The 16920-nt window shown below is 45.2% G+C and overlaps 2 protein-coding genes and 1 pseudogene across 2 annotated transcripts; 2 read left to right on the top strand and 1 right to left on the bottom strand.

The window, feature by feature from the left end:
- The first annotated feature begins 318 nt into the window (after positions 1–318).
- On the top strand, positions 319–6362 carry LOC4338383 (uncharacterized). The gene is made up of 6 exons (XM_015785042.3): positions 319–749; positions 1776–1884; positions 4074–4165; positions 4264–4522; positions 5118–5261; positions 5935–6362. Exons 1-6 carry the CDS (start codon positions 403–405, stop codon positions 6022–6024), a joined length of 1041 nt encoding a protein of 346 aa, XP_015640528.1. The 5' UTR covers positions 319–402; the 3' UTR covers positions 6025–6362.
- LOC9267511 (pentatricopeptide repeat-containing protein At2g34400-like) lies at positions 6260–9830 on the top strand (annotated as a pseudogene).
- Positions 9831–10153: 323 nt separating this feature from the next.
- LOC4338384 (hyphally regulated cell wall protein 3) lies at positions 10154–12374 on the bottom strand. The gene has a single exon (XM_015783408.3). It carries the CDS (start codon positions 12204–12206, stop codon positions 10383–10385), a length of 1824 nt encoding a protein of 607 aa, XP_015638894.1. The 5' UTR covers positions 12207–12374; the 3' UTR covers positions 10154–10382.
- Between the last annotated feature and the right edge of the window lie 4546 nt (positions 12375–16920).

Consider the following 16920-nt stretch of genomic DNA (forward strand, 5'->3'; position numbering starts at 1 on the left):
ATGAGATTAGATTTGGCTCCCATCGGTTGCCATTTTACCCAAAATGGCTTATTTGGCTTATTAGAAAATTAAAATTAATTTATAAGTAAAACTTTTGTAGATTTGTTCGTAGCGACTTAAAAGCCAACATTAACAAAAATTACGTTAAAAGCATTTCAAAATCAACTTCAAAATCAAGTTCAAAAATTCAAATTTTGGCTTATTCTTTGGCTGTTTAGGCCAAACGATGGGGCTATCTGATAAGATCAATTTTTTTTCAAAAAATATCTTCAGATTATTGGATAGAGAATAATATACCGATTCTGTTGGACTGTTGGTGATGCTCTGAATCCCCGCCCCGAGTCCTCCTTGACTATCCAAAAGCACCGCCCGCCGCCGTCGCCGCGACGCCGCCTAGAAAAAATGGACGCGCTCGTGGTGCGGCGGCTCGGGGACCCCACGCTGGCCCCCGGCGGCGAGGCCTCCCCGTTCGCGCCGGTCACCGGGGACCACCCGGCGCCGGCGCTCGCGTCGCCGACGTCCGTGCGGGTGCGCGTGGCGGCCACCAGCCTCAACTTCGCCACCTACCTGCAGGTACAGGGCAAGTACCAGGAGCGCCCCGCGCTACCGTTCGTCCCGGGCTCCGACTACGCGGGGTTCGTCGACGCCGTCGGCCCCGCCGTGCGGAGGTTCCGCCCCGGGGACCGCGTCTGCGGCCTCGCCGCCGTCGGCTCCTTCGCGGATCTCATCGTCGCCGACGAGAAGCAGCTGTGAGTTCGGTTTTTCGCCTCTCGCTGCCTCGTATGGTGATCTCCGTTTGGAAGATTAGCTTACTCCAAGTGGCTCTCTCTTTGGAAATCCCCATTTTTGGGTTAATTTATCAGTACATGCCTTAATTAGTGGGATACAGCATCACGAGTTATATTTGGTTTTCTCTTTCAATTGTCGGATGCATTTTCTTGTATGTAGTCGATTAGTTGTTGAAGCATTTCTACATCGGCTTATATCTGTTCGCTCTTCTCATGTCCGATCGTAGAGTTAAACTTTCTGCTAGTTCGGTAGGTGCTATGCAGATTTTATAGCTTATGAGAAGGGTTGTTTGCTTTTGGGAGTAAATGTTTCTTTTTAAAAACTATTTATTCTATGATATGTCTAAATATGGGGATGTGGGAGTGGGAGAGACTATGCTGGTTTTCGATGAAAAAGATGAGAATGTTGCTGTCTGTCTCTCTATAGATAGTTAAGCCTTGATCCCCTAATAAAGAGGTGGAATCTTTCAATTGTCGGGATGCCTTAAAAAAGGCGATGTTAATGTTGTAGTGAGGACTGGATTGTATTTTGTTTTGTTATTTCAGCTTGATTTCACTAGCAAACAAAGCGCACAGTATGTCTCCTGTTTGTTTATCTTAGCAATATGCAATGTATAAATCAACTAATACAATAGCTGCACTTGTGGTGGTTGCAGTTGCAGAGTAAAACAGTTAGCACTGTTGTGAAATAAAATAAAGGAAGCAAATGTTGGTTAGATACTTGTATATATGTGAATTTCTGAATTTTTGTATATGAGGGGCTATCTGTAGTTACCAGAATTTTTTTGTAAGTATAACATGCATTTTAAATCGTTGGATCAGAATCATAATCAGACAGGCGCACATCTCAAAGCTAATGCTTTGTGCAGGTCTGCAGGAAAAAAATGAATTGTACTTGGCCAATAATCAGGGAACTTACACAATAGAGAAACATCTTATTTATTCTGGTATGTTCTATTGAATCAGTGCTATGTTCTTTCGAATCAGATTTTCGGTGCCTGATGGATGTGACCTTGTTGCTGCTGGAGCATTGCCTGTTGCATTTGGTACATCGCATTTGGCCCTTGTACACAGAGCTGAACTAAAGGCTGGCCAGGTGCACCCCTGTGTTAATCTCTTTGTTTATAAAATGCCTATAAGATATCCATTTGGTACTTGTGCATTGTTCATGTTATTGTTATGGACATTCATCATGGATACGGCACAAATCTCCTTTGGAATGGCCATCCACATTCTCGGAGCACTGCATTGAGTAAATCAGCATCTCTCTGCTGCTGCTCCACATCTCTATATCCATAATTACTGTTAGTGTGTTAAGTTATGTGGCAGTGGCATCAGTGTCTTACCTTCGTTTGTGACATATCATGTACACACAATATTATGAGCTAGACCGCATTACCTCAAATGGCTCATTTTGATGGCCATTATTGGTCAAACATAGGCCTTGTATTTTATATTTATGAAATTTATTATGTCAATTTTCTATATAACTTAAATTCTACAGTTTCTATCATAGAGGTGAACTTCTGCAACAGTACCCAAACATCCACACCGTTCTGATAAGGTCAAAATGTTATGGATGCTTATTCGTGGATAAGGAAGGGTCCACAGATTGGGATAAAGGTCCACAGATAGGATACCACTTAACTATTCCCTATCCTTGAAAACTAAAATCATCTAGGGGCATATTTCTAATGCTACAGTGTACAGGCACTGTTCATCTGCAGTACCGTTACCATAGCACCATTTTGTTGGTGTCTCCAATTAAAACCCTTCCATTTAGGACCCACCATCTGATGATCTGATACAGGGGTTTTGATTATTTTATTCTCACATTAATGAAATCTGTCAGTACTGTTCTGTTTTTTAATGGTACTGTAGCAGTAGGACTAGGGAAGCATTTGCCTTCCAAAATAAGAATATCTATACTATATTGATTAATTAATTAGCTTCCTGGCATAGAGAATAATTGTTTGTATCCTATCTATTTGAGATATGGTTTATTCCGAAGGTCAGGATTCTAAGCTTGTTTGGTTGGTGACCTGGGCGTCATGCCTGAGAAAAATATGTGCCTGAGTGTTGCATGAGGTGGGAGTGGTTCATGCCTGAGAGAAACTTGTTTGGTTGGTGACCTGTGCCTGAGAACACTTAAAACTAATATTATCTGGCATTTTTCTCTTTTTAAGCTTGGAGTTTAATCATAAATCCAATATAGATACTTAAGAGATTTAACAAATATTTTTTTTTACATAGTCTCATAACATATCTTTAGCTAATCAAGTGGAGAGCAGTTCAGCACGTTTGCCAATCACAAGATAGTGCATGCAAAAGAAAGCAACCAGCTGCAGCGTGAGAGAATTACTTTAATTCAGCAGTTAGTAGAGAAGTACTTCGGCTAATCAAGTGGCCTGGCTCTGCATGCAACTGAGGTCACCAAATTTGGTCTCCTGACTCAGGTTGGTTGAGCTGCCGGAGAGCCCAGGCCTGGAAAGGTATGGAGCGCAGGAGTGGCTCAGGCACTAACCAAACAAGGTGTATTTTTTCTCAGGCTTGTCTCTGGCTAGGCAGATTTGTCTCAGGGTGGCAACCAAACAGCCTAAGGCTGTGTTTGGCACCGCATGTTCCCAACTCCTCTCCCTTCTATTCCGCGCGCACGCTTTTCAAACTGCTAAACGGTGCATTTTTGGCAAAAACTTTTTATAGGAAAGTTGCTTAAAAAAATCATATTGATCCATTTTTGAAAAAAAAAAGCTAAATACTTAATTAATCATGTGCTAATATACCGCTCCGTTTTCCATGCACAGGAGATTGGTTCCCATCTCTTCCAAACGAATTCAGCCTAAATCTTCTAATGGGTGAAGTTACTATTCACTCAAACCTGTTCAGTAATATACCAAATCATCCCTATGAAAGGGATGCATGCACCTCTATTATGATTAAGCAATAAGAAGAAATAAGTTAGGTCTAGTTTGATCAGAAATTCAGAATCCCTCAGCAATCCAGCTTGGCACCAATGAGTGCGATCCCATCTTTGTGCAGGTCTTCATTCTCCATCGGTAAATCAATGTCCATTACAGTTTCCCTTCTTTGATTAAGAGTCAGCTACCAAAGCTCCTAGTAACGATATACATATTAAGATTTCTAGTGAGTGATGCTTGTCTTAGTATTGTAATGCAAAACATAGTTAAGACACATGCATATAGCTTTAGCAAACATAAAGGTTATAATGCTCGGATGTGCTCCCAGTACATTGTCGGATATTGTTAATAAAGGTTGTGATTGCAGGTGCTACTTGTTCTGGGTGCTGCTGGTGGTGTCGGGGCATCTGCTGTACAAATAGGAAAAGTTTGTGGTGCTGTTGTTATTGCAGTTGCTAGGTGATTGGTGTGATGAGATAATTGTTGTACGGTTGCTATTGCATTTCACCAATTTGTGTTCTCTTCCTAAATATCCCCTTTTTTTTTCTTGACTTTAGGGGAACTGAGAAATTGCAGTATCTCAAGACTATAGGAGCTGACCATGTAATTGACTCAAGCAAGGAAAGTATTATGGAAAGTGCCAAATCTTTTTTAAAAGCCAAAGGCCTCAAAGGTGTTGATGTCTTATATGATCCTGTTGGAGGCAAATTAACACAAGATAGCCTAAAACTTCTCAATTGGGGTGCACATATTCTGATAATTGGATTTGCCAGTGGAGATGTACCAATTATTCGAGCAAACATCGCTCTTGTTAAGGTAAACCAATTTTTTTTGTGGAATTTCCAGAATTTTTACTTTTCAACACACAGCTCTATGCCTTATTTGTATGCACTCCATTGTAGAATCAGAATGATTTAATCACTGCTGACTTTTATTCATTTCTCTTAAGAGCATCATAGGGAACTGGATTCACTGTCATGTACCTTGTTTTTGTGCACCGTATAACTATTTTAGACAAGCTTCCATTTGCTTAAGAGGTGGGACTGGTCCTTTCTCAATAAGCGAGAGTCTGATATGAATTCTGATGAATTATTGATTGGGCAAGGTTAGCCTGAATTCATTCTCATTGAAACTAATTTGAGGATTAAGAATCCTATGAATTAAGAAATACTTGAAGCAGACAACAGTAGTGTAAAGATTGCATCAGTGGAATCAGAAAAAATAATATGATCAACCAATCTAAAGTTGAATTTTTAGAAGACTTTGAATTTGCACGATAGCTTTCCAGCTAGAATGTAAAATGGAATTGCTGGGGAATTCAGAATATTTGATTGCAGATAAAATGTCTTCATACATAACTTTTTTTTAAAAAAAAGAAAACGAGTAACTAATTGCTGCTGTGCTGTTTCAGAATTGGACAATTCATGGTTTGTACTGGGGAAGCTACTTCACTCATCGGCCACCTGTACTCATTGACTCCCTCAATGAACTCTTTTCATGGCTTTCAAAGGGGTTGATAAAAATCCAGATTTCCCACACTTACAGGCTCCCTGAGGTAAGCGACAACATTTTAACAAACCTTATTATAATTACAGTTCTTGTAACACTAACCACATGTCACATGAAACGTCGCATGGCCCAATCAATCTTGAAGACGACACATAAGTCTTGAATGCAAAAAACTTACATAAATTTCATTAGAGACAGCTCTGCACAATATTTATATATAACTCCCATGTTCTGAATGGATCTTTCATTTGTAATGTGAGCTTTTCATCAGCTAGGATAGCTTAAAGTTGCTTGGCACTTTTTGCATCATTTGGCTGCCATATTGGTTTTTGAGATTACGATCCAATCTTGTTGATACTTATAAAGTCAAAGTAGTTCCAGTATACTAAAATGTACTTATGAAGCAACTAGGCGTGACTGCCTGAGCATGTCAACACGGACACACGTGGTAATATATGCCAGTGGTGCATCTTATCTAAGAAAATGGTACTGATTTTAGTCAATTTCTGGCTTTGTATGCTGATCAACTGCCCAGATTATACTGTACTGTCAGCCAGTCAGAATAAGGACCAACTACGTGGGTTTTTTACCATTTGTAACTACTGTTCATATCTTCAAGCTTGTAAATGGATTACTGTGTATATTGAAAATTCTCTTATCTTTGTGTTTTGTTGCCTTATCATTTATAAGTGAACTATGTGATGTTAACTTCTCTACAGGCACATCTCGCTTTCGCAGCCCTGAGAGACAGGAAGGCCGTTGGTAAAGTGATGATTGTGATGGGCTCACCAGCAAAATCAAGACTCTAACGCCCTTCAGGGTTCATCAGGGTTCTATTCAAAACCATACATCTATGCACATGTCATATGTATAGACCATGACGGTATTATTTAAAGCAGCGGTAGTCCCTTTCAATAATGTGGTTTACAAGTACTGCTAGCTTGCAAACTACCAGAGACATGAATTATTTTATGTATGTAGATTAGTGGAGAATAAATTTGAAAAATAAAATAGAGTTATCTGTAGGTTGGGCCGTCCCCTGTAATGTCTGGCTTCTGCAATGTAACCGACACTGTGTACCAATGCTGCAGGATGTATGAGAAGAGAAAATGTGAGAAATATGTGAAGTTATTAATTGTAGTATAAATTTCAGAAAGCATCAGGTTTGGAGTCACCCGAGAAGATCTCATGCATGTAAGCAAAAAATCACCCTTCGTTGACAGTCCAAGCATGATTGTGTTCTTATTTTCCACGTGCATGTACAAACTATTAAATGTATGTTTGTTTTAAACAAAATCCTTAAAAAGATTGTTCCCTTAAAGAAAATCATATTAATCTATTTATATGTTTTAACTAATTTTAAATTAATCATCCACGAAATTTGCTTCCCCTCGCGGGCCAAGCCCTCGGCAAGGGCTGGGCTGGGCCCATCTATTCCCTCCTCCTTGGGCCGTTGGGCGCCTCCAATGCAAATCCCCTCATTTTCGCTACGCCGTGACGGGGCGGCCGGTGGCCGGCGGCGGCGGTCGAGGCTGAACTGAACTGAAAAGGTCGGAGGGTTTCACCGGTGCACCGGCGGCGGATAGCTCCACGGTTCGTCGCCGGCGATGATCCGCATTTCCTCCTCGCCGGCTACTGCCTCTGCGTCCTCCTCCTACGGTCCTACCTCGCCTCCAAGCTCCTGCCGAAATGCCGCTCCCTCGCCGCCATCAAGCAACTCCACGCCCACCTCCTCCACTACGCCCACCGTGCCTCCTTCCCTTACAACCACTTCCTCTCCAAGCTCCTCTCCCTCTTCACCTCCTCCTCTGCCGCCGCTACAACCGACTCCACCGCCGCTGCCTCCGACTACGCTCTCCTGCTCCTCGCATCCCACCCCGCCTCCACCGCCTTCTCCTACAACGTCGCCATCCGCTTCTTCGCTTCCTCCCGTCCCCACACCTCGCTCCGCCTCTTCCTCGAAATGCTCCGCTCCGACCTCCGCCCAGACTCCTACACGCTTCCTTTCCTCCTCCTCGCCGCCGCCCGATGCCCCGCGCCATCTCTCGCCCGTCGCGCACGCGCTGCTTGAGAAGATCGACTTGAATAGCCACGACCACACTGTCCATTCTCTTATCACCATATACTCCTACCTTGATGATCCTGGAGCCGCACGAAAGGTGTTCAACGGAATTCCCAGCCGGGACGTGGTCTCTTGGAACGCTATGATGAAGGCATATGGGCGGGTGGGGATGAACGGTGAGGTAGGCAGGATGTTACGGGACATGGTGAAGGACGGTGCAGTTGTGCCCAATGCCGTGACGTTGGCTGTCGTGCTAGCTGCATGCAGGGATGAGGGAGATTTGGTGCTTGGAAGGTGGGTGGAAGAGTGGTCAAAGTCCGCAGGGATGGAAACGGACTCTCTTGTTGGCTCGGCACTTGTGGGTATGTATGAGAAGTGTGGAGAGATTGCAGAGGCGCGGCGTGTGTTTGACAGCATCATTGACAAGGACGTAGTCGCTTGGAATGCCATGATTACTGGGTAAGAATATAAAACTCTTTGATTATTACCTGAAATAAGCTAATTAGTTTATCCCTTTTGGCTTGTTTATTTATATATTGCATTTAAGATTATGCAGATATGCGCAAAATGGCATGTCAAATGAAGCCATTTCCTTGTTCCACAACATGAAGAAAGCAGGCGTATGTCCAGATAAGATAACATTGGCTGGAGTCCTCTCGGCCTGCTCTGCTGTTGGAGCTCTGGAGCTAGGTTCTGAACTGGACGGTTACGCCTCATGCAGAGGTCTCTACAATAATGTTTACGTCGGGACAGCCTTAGTGGACATGTACGCTAAGTGTGGAGATCTTGACAAAGCCATAGAAGTGTTTAGGAAGATGAGATGCAAGAATGTAGCCTCTTGGAATGCCCTTATCTGTGGCCTTGCCTTTAACGGGCAAGGTGATGAAGCCATTCAGCATTTTGAACTGATGAGGAACGAGGATGGGCTCAAGCCAGATGATATCACTTTCATAGGTGTCCTTTCTGCTTGTGTACATGCTGGGTTAGTGAAAGATGGCAAGCGCTGGTTCAATTCCTTGACATCTGAGTTTCAGATTATTCCTAAGATTGAGCACTACTCATGTATGGTTGATCCATTGGCGCGGAGTGGACATTTGGAGGAAGTGTGGGACTTCATCGAGAAGATCCCTGACAAGGTAGATGCAGTGATGTTGGGGGCTTTGCTTGCAGCTTGTCGAAAATGCAAGAATGTTGAAATTGGTGAGAGGGTCATCAACAGGATCATTCAGCTGGAACCCACAAACTCGTGGAACTATGTGGTGTCGTCCAAGATATACGCCAGCTCAGGTAGATTGGATGACTCAGCAAAGATGAGAGGGCTAATGAGGGAAAGAGGTGTCAACAAAACTCCAGGTTGCAGCTGGGTTGAGATTAGTGGGAAAGTCCTTGAATTCTATGCAGGGGACGAACCACAGCATGGTGCAGATGATATGTATCAGGTCCTAGACCTACTGGTTGATGAGATGAGGTTGGAAGGATATGTTCCAAATCTTGATGTGGTGTAGCAAATAAGTTTCAGTTGTTGCCGTCTTGCTGAAAGTTGCTTCTGCATTGGTGTTTACGTCTCTGAGGCTGTGACTTTGTGGATATGTGATACAAGTTACTTCATGATACCACCTTCCTAACTGAAATGTTGCTTTGCTACAGAATTGGGATGGGCAAACACAATTTAGAACGGCATCACACTAGAGAAAATTCTTGGCACAATTATTCAGGAAAGTGACTCAAGGTTGCCACCTGGATATATCAACTTGATCAGGTAATTATTTTGCAGTTCCTTATTTACTTATTCAGGAATATGTCATGTGCCATTCAGTTCTTACTAACAGAAATATTCCAGAAAAGTAGAAAACTAATTTGTTGCACCCTCAAACTCTTCACCACTCGGCACCCTCAAACTCACTGTGGAAGATATTTTGCTTTGTCTGTTATATCAATGTTCAGTTAACATGCAAATCCTAGCTAAATTAGCACCCATGTGCGCAAGTATCTTGTTTTCTCTTCTTATGTTATATGCATCAGTCAAATTCTTCTTAATAAGCATTTGCCTCATGAAGCATCTTGAATTAACATTTTCACTTTGTATAAAGCATGTATGGGTATGCTGCTTCCAGATCTCATATAGGCCCCAATGCAATCGCGACCAACTGTTCCATTGAATCTTGCTTAGAGGTTACACAGGAGATCCAGAATTTGCGATGACGGCTACCTACACCCTACGTGTTGACGAAGCAGGCAAGATTGTTGCTGTTGAAGATCACAGAATTGTATTTGGGATAAGCAATCCATCAATGTACCCTGCAAGCATTGGCTTCCCAAAACCAGAGAACTCTCACGAAGGCGGTAATCTGAAATAGGGGCACTGATCATCCTGCACTACAGATGCAACAATTTTTGCTATGCTGCTTTTCAAGTGGCAAGCAGCAATGTTATCTTTGTTATTGAGGCATTTGCTTCTCCTTCTCTGTGCATGCAGTAGCATCCTCTGTTTAACACGATTGTTTCTCCTCTATTCTGTTTATTAACATGTAAAAATGCTGTTCCTGCTCCTCACTTTTGCATCAGCTGTTTTATACAAACATGTGAAAACTCAGAATTCTGCGTACAATTGAAATAACTAGGAACACTTGCCTAATGCAATTCTAGTCAAATCGTCATATAACAGACCAGATCATTAATCAGAGCATGACCAATGTGACAAGAATCGTCCCTGGAAATTTCTATTTTATAAGAATCTACAGAAGTAGATAAATCATTGACAAATCCTACCCTGCTGTAGCTCGTCAACACTCTGCTGGCCTATGTTTCAGGAAGAAGCTGAGCTTCTGTAGCATAAACATAAGCCCAAGCGTACAATTGAAATAAGGTTGAAACAATTGTTTAAGACAAATCATATCACATTCATATATCATCAGAATAATGTACAGTATACATATGATGGGGCTACTGCCAGCACAAGTTGGCTGCAAATAAATCAATGGCTTCAAGTAAATTACATTAAACAGATTTCTAAGGTTCAAAGCAGGCTTGACAAGCAACCAAAGAATCGAACAGACAGCAGAAACAGACGAGATCATGGTCCTATTCCTACTCTGCTCTAGCTCATCAAAACTCTGCTTTCAGGAAGAAGCCAAGCCTCTGTAGCAGGCCGCCTCCACGGCGACGCAGGCTGTCCCTAGATTTCACCGGGCTGACAATGTACTGCGCCTCGCCGGAGATCCCCAGCTGCTTCATGTCTCTGGGATCGATGATGTCGAAGACCGGCTGCGCCGTCCTCTTCATCTCCTGCAGCTGCTCACGCGCCGCCTTTCTCTCGAGCTCACGCGCTGCCTCTCTCTCGAGCTCACGCTGGAGTTTCTGCCTCTCCTGGGCCCTTGCAATCAGCTCCTGCATCTCAGTGCGAGGAGATGCTGCCCTCTCAGTGATCAGCTCCTGCATCTCAGTGTGAGGAGATGCTGCCCTCTCAGTGATCAGCTCCTGCATCTCAGTGTGAGGAGATGCTGCCCTCTCAATGATCAGCTTCTGCTCCTCCATTGGCTTCACTTCAGCTTCGGTGGGATGATCAGCGGTGGTGTCTGGCCTGCTGCTCGCACTGTCGTTTCTTTCCGACGAGGAGGATGAACCGCTGCAAGATGAACTGCTGGAAGAGTCGCTGCTGCTCGAGCGAGGAGTTTCAGGGAACTTGCTGACCGATACAGGGGAGTCGATGCCGCCACAGATGTCGATCAACTCGTCATCCTCCTGTTGCTGCTTCGGGAGCGGCGAGAACTGAGCCTTGTCCACGACCAGGGGAGAGACGCCGCCGCAGATGTCTATGCCCATGTCCGTGATGCAGAGCTGAGATGCAGGAGATGCTGCTGCCCTCTCAGTGGTCAGCTTCTTGTCTTGCTCCATGACCTCGTGCTCCACCATTGGCTTCACCTCAGCTTCGGTGGGATGATCTGTGGTGGTGTCTGGCCTGTTGCTCGCACTGTCGGCGTCGGCGTCGGTGTCACTTCCCGACGACGAGGAGGATGAACCGGCGCAGGATGATGATCCAGAAGAGGCGCCACTGCTGGAAGATGAGGAGGAGCCAGAGCCATTGCTAGAGCTGGAGGATGATGAGGAGTCGCTCCTGCTGCTGCTCGAACGAGGAGAATCAGGGAAGTTGTTGACTGATACAGGGGAGACGCCACCATAGATGTCGATCAACTCGTCATCCTCTTGTTGCTTCGGAAGTGGCAAGAGCTGAGCACTGTCCACGATGAGGGGAGAGACGCCGCCGCAGATGTCCATGCCCATGGCCGCACCCTCATCGGCTATCTCACCGTCCTCGAGGAGGTCGCAGATCGACGAGCTGCTGGTGGCGTCGGATGCCTCGATCTTGGGCGGTTCTTGCTCCTCAATAATCTTGGTGGTCTGCTGTTGAGCGAATTCCACGAGCAGGTTCAGCAACTGGAACAAGGCAGCATCCTTCGCGGAGCTAAGATCGACATCCATCTCTTCGCCGTTAGGGTCCACGACGCAGCAGCATTGGCTTCGCATCAGGCCGACGATGTGCGGCGGCAATGGCGTGTCCGCCGACAGCGAGGCGAGGAGGCCGTAGAGGCGGTCCCTCTGCGCCTTGGGCATGGTCGGCTCGATCACCTCAACCTCCACCTCCACGATCGGGCTCGCGGCCGTCGTCTTCCTCCTCTTCTCGGGGGGAGAGACATCCCCGTCGATCGCGGTGGCGGCCTCCGGTGGGGTCTCCTGGCGGCGCAAGAAACGACCGCTCTTCTTGCCGCGGCTAGGGTGATCGGGGTGCTGCTCCCCCGCCGCCGCGGCGCCGCCATGGGCGCCCTTGGCGCGGGCCGCCATTACCAAGGCCTCCGCCTTGTCGAGGAGGGCGGCGACCACCTGGTGCTCCGAGTGGATCTGCTCCGTCAGGCGGCGCCCACGGGGCGCCATGTCGCACAGCGCGTAGGCCGCGTGAGGTCCGCGGCGCGGGGGAGGAGATGAAGATGGGAGGCGCTTCGCGAATCCGCGGGAGATGGAGATGGGAGGGGGAGGCCCGCGCAGGCGCAGATGGATCGAGGTGAGGAGTGAGTGCGATGGAGGATGGGAGAGAAGTGGGGGAAGGACGAGACGAGGAGCGCGGCGGCTATTTATGGTCGGCTATACGTGACAGACTCGGAGTCCGAGTCGGAGTCCCCTGCGCTCGGTTCTTGTGCATTTGATATGCGCTTGAATTGAGTCAGGGTCGTTGAAGCCAAAAGGTGCCATCCTACTTCGGATACATACACAACACGCCTTTCTTTTTTTTTCTTTTTTTTTTAGAACATAAACAACACGCCTGGATGCTTTCGTCTTCGAAAAGGCTGATGTGGAGTGTTCACGCGCGTATGGACATCAGCGACAATTCAATCCTGGGTTGGGTCTGGGGTGGGAGGGAGAAGAGAGGAGGTCAAGCTAGGCTTAGAGGGATGGATGTAGGAAGTGGTGGATATAGGTGGACGATGCCAAAGCTATGGAGATTGAGAAAAGCGAGATGGACCGGTATTGGTGGCTAGGGCGAACCAAAGCTTGCGGTGAGGAGGTGGTGTCTAAGTGGTGGGAAGCCACCGGCGGGACAAAGGCACCTCGTCGTAACCTGTTTGAGAAAGACAAAGAAAGCAGGGGAAGAGGATGAGGAGGTCAATCGAAGGGCCTCGCTCATGCCTACTAGCTAGCCGGTGAGACCGGGTAGTGGCGAAGGTATAAGAGTAAAGGAATCGAGCAGCGGTGAATGGCGATGCATGAGTCGAGGCAATGGTGGAGTGAGGAGGGATGAGAGAAGTTAGGCTTATGTGGTATCACACAAATCTTAAAGCAATCTAATAGTATGAAATTTGCAAGATTTCCTTGGATGTTTTCTGTCAAATTAGAAATAGAGAGAGTGCCTTTATTTCCTGTTCATATTGCACACAGGTATCTATACTTTTTTAAAAAGACTTCAATGATAATGGCAATAAATCTGTGACCCCACCTACTCCAATTATAGATTTTACACATTAGCCCTTAAACTTCTTAATATATGCTCAGTCTGGTTTTTAATAAATGATGTCGTTGACTTTTGAACAAATGTTTGACCATTCGTTTTATTCACAAAATTATGTAATTGTATAAGATATAAATCATACTTAAAAGTACTTTGAGTGATAAAACAACTCAAAACAAAATAAACTATAATTACATATTTACATATTGTAGGTAGTACATAAACAACTAGATCTAAATAGATAGATAGCCTCATAAAATTAAATCAACGTGAGTATTCCTCGTAGCAAAAAGGTGGATAACATATTGATGAAAAATATACTTTTATTTATTTTAGGCAATATTATGATTTTTTTTTTCATAGCAAAGCTCAGACATTTAGCTACTAGTACTGTAAGAAAAATAATAAAACCCATTTCAAATCAAAGTTGAAAAAACTTGCCCCCTCATAATTCTTTCAAAGAAAAACTCTGCTAGCTGCACTATATTTATGCCTTGTAAGGAGTTCCTATTACAAAATAAATAAGAAATAATGTCTACCACAAACAAAATACAACAAATGTTGGATGAGAAAACATATCGCAGTGTCTGTTCAAAGAAAAAAATATTCTATGCCATCGAGTTTGCTCATTTCTACTGAGTAAGCCCATTTCTACTCAATACCATCGAGTTTGCAAAAAATATTTACTCTATGCATCTATATCAATAAGTTATGGTGTTGTTTGTCCACATTAATATTAATGTTAGATGGATCTCAACGGCTCAAGGGGGCCTTGACCCGCGCCCTGATCGGGGGTGCCTAACCCAATGGCTGGTGGGCCCCCGTCACACTGCGCCATATAAAAGGGGGTGGAGGACGGGGCGGCACACAGTACGAGGTTCGTCGCCGCCGCCACTCCACCCCACAAAACCCTAACCGATCGAGAGGGGGCACAACCAGTGACGGGAAACGCCACCGCCGCGCCACGCCTCATCGCCGGGACGTCTACGACCACCATTGCCGCAACCGTCATCGCCGTCAACCTCACCGGCGCCGCATCCACGACAACCGCGCGACCACGACGACGATGGCCGGCGCTTCTTCATCCTCCAACACCTCAACCGGTCGGTCTATCTAAACCCTCTCCCGTTTTCAATCTCTATTGTTCAAACATCAATCCCAAATAGAACCACCCGACTAGATCTAACCTGGGTGATCCTAGTGCAAAGTCTAACAATGGTATCAGAGCAACCCTAGTGATTAGATCGGTTCGGGGAAAGAAATCCAAAGAAAGAAAAGCACAAGATCCACACGGATCAAAAGATCGAAACCCTAACCCTACCTTGTCGCCGGCCGTCGCCGGCAAAAGGGGGGGAGGGCAAAGGGCACCGCCGAGGAGCCACTCGACGGCCATGCACGCACCCGTCGGTGCACGCGCCGGCGAGGGGGCCCGCGGCGGCGCCGCCATCTCCGTCTTTCGGCCGCCGCTCTCTCTCACACGGTGGGGGTTAGAGACGGTGGGGGGAGCGTAGAAGAAGAGAAAAGAAAAGAGGCGCCGGCCATGGCGCGGCGGTGGCGAGGGCCGCCGGCGTCGGTGACGCCGCTCGGCGCGGCCGCGCGCTCGCAAGAGAGAGAAAGAAGAGAAGCTAGGGTTCGGCGCGGCGGCTGGGGGGGTCGGGGGTTTTGTTTGCCCGATCTCCCCGCCCGGCCGTCCGATCGAACCCTAGTGGATCGGACGGCCGGTGACGGTCGGGCCAAAAACGGCCCAAGAAGGAGAGCGCGCGCGGCGACTTTCCCGGCCCAGGCCCAGGTTGCGGCCTGGGGGGAGGAGGGAGCGCCCGCACGCGCCAAAAAGCCGTGGGCCGCTGGCAAAAGTTCAAATTAGGTCCCTCGGGGGGCCGAAAATGATGAAAAGAGGGACAGTAGCAAATTTTCCTTTTATTTTGTATAATTTTCATGCAAATTTCAATAGAATTTTGAATTGATTTTGCATGTTTTACCTCTGTTTAAATTCGAACCAACGGGAGAACTTTTACAGAGAGTAAATTACAGAGTTTTGTTGTTGTTCATATGATTTTTATATAGTTTTTCCGCTGCAAATAGATAAATTTGATGAAAATTAGTGTTTCTAAAATTAAATTTCGAACCAACGGGAGAATTTAATTTTAGGAACATTAATTATGTGCTATGATGTTGTAATTTTCTGACCAACGTTGATAATTGCAATGTTATAGTTATGGTTATATGTGTTATGTCTAATTCTGCCCAATGGTGATATAGGCTTAATGCATAATATTTTAATGTTAATTTTGTTCTCACCGTACATGATTATTTCAGGTGGCTACTCCTTGATGGGTTGCATTAAAAATATTCCAACCCTAAAAGGAGATAACTACACAGAATGGAAAAGAAAACTCGACCTTGCTTTCATCTTGGGAGAGGTGGACTGGGTGTTGACTACCCCATGTCTTATAGAACCTGCTGCACTTGTCAGAGGTGAAAATGAGTCAGATGCTAACCGGCAAAAGAGACAAAGGGACAATGCTCCTCTCGTCATGTCGTATGACATTGAACAAAAGAAATGGTCCTTAGCCAACAAGAAATGTTTGGCTGTGGGAAAGAACACGATTGAGCCAACCATATTAGGCTCAATCCCAGAGTGTGACGCTGTCTCAAAGTACCTTGAAAGAATAAAGAGTCAGTTTACTGGCTCTTCAAAGACTAATGCTACACAGCTGATCAAGCAGCTTGTGACAGAAAGGTACCATGGAGGTGGTGTTAGAGACCACATACTTAGGCCCTCTTTATTTAGGCTTATAAGCCAACTTATAAGTCCAAAATTCTAAGCGAAAACAAACAAGCAGCTTTTTTATTTGGCTTTTTTGAAGCCATAAGCCACTCTAACACTATTAAGCCAAAAGCTAGGTTGGAGAAGCTTTTTTGGCTTATATGAGATAGATGTATGACTCCACCACTAAACTTAGGACATTAAATCCACTGGCTTATAAATCATATAAGCCAATAAGCTGACTTAAAAGTCTAGGCTAATAAGCCTAAGCCTAAACAAAGAGGGCCTTAGGATGAACAACATGGCTTCCAAGTTGAAGCCAATGGATTTGGGCATAACAGATGACCTTCTGGTCCATCTGGTTATGGCCTCATTGCCAAAGCAGTTTGACAATTTTATTGTCAACTACAACATAAGTCCAGATAAATGGAAGTTTGAAAAGCTCATCGCTAATTGTGTGTAAGAGGAAGAGAGAATCAAAGAGTCAAATGGTGGTTCAATTAACTATGTTAAAGATAACAAGAAAAAGAACCACAAGTCTCCCACCTCAAAAGCTAAATAGTCTCAGCATCTGCCTCAGCAACAACAGTTCGCTATTGAGAAAGATCAGTGTCTCCACTGCAAGAAGACAGGACATTACAAGAAAGACTGTCCTGACTTCTTGAAAATGATCATGGCAAGGAAAGATGAGAACATTATTACATTTGTAAATGAATCTCATTATGTTGGTTACTCTAGATCCACATGGTGGATTGATTCTGGAGCAACTATTCATGCTTGTAATTGTTTAAAGGCATTCCGTTCAACGAGGACTACGCAAAGAAGAGAAAGCTCCATTAGAGTTGCCAATGGAGTTGAAGAAAAAGTTGAAGCTGTTG

This window comes from Oryza sativa, chromosome 5, assembly GCF_034140825.1.
Source record: "Oryza sativa Japonica Group chromosome 5, ASM3414082v1".
Lineage (NCBI taxonomy): Eukaryota > Viridiplantae > Streptophyta > Magnoliopsida > Poales > Poaceae > Oryza > Oryza sativa.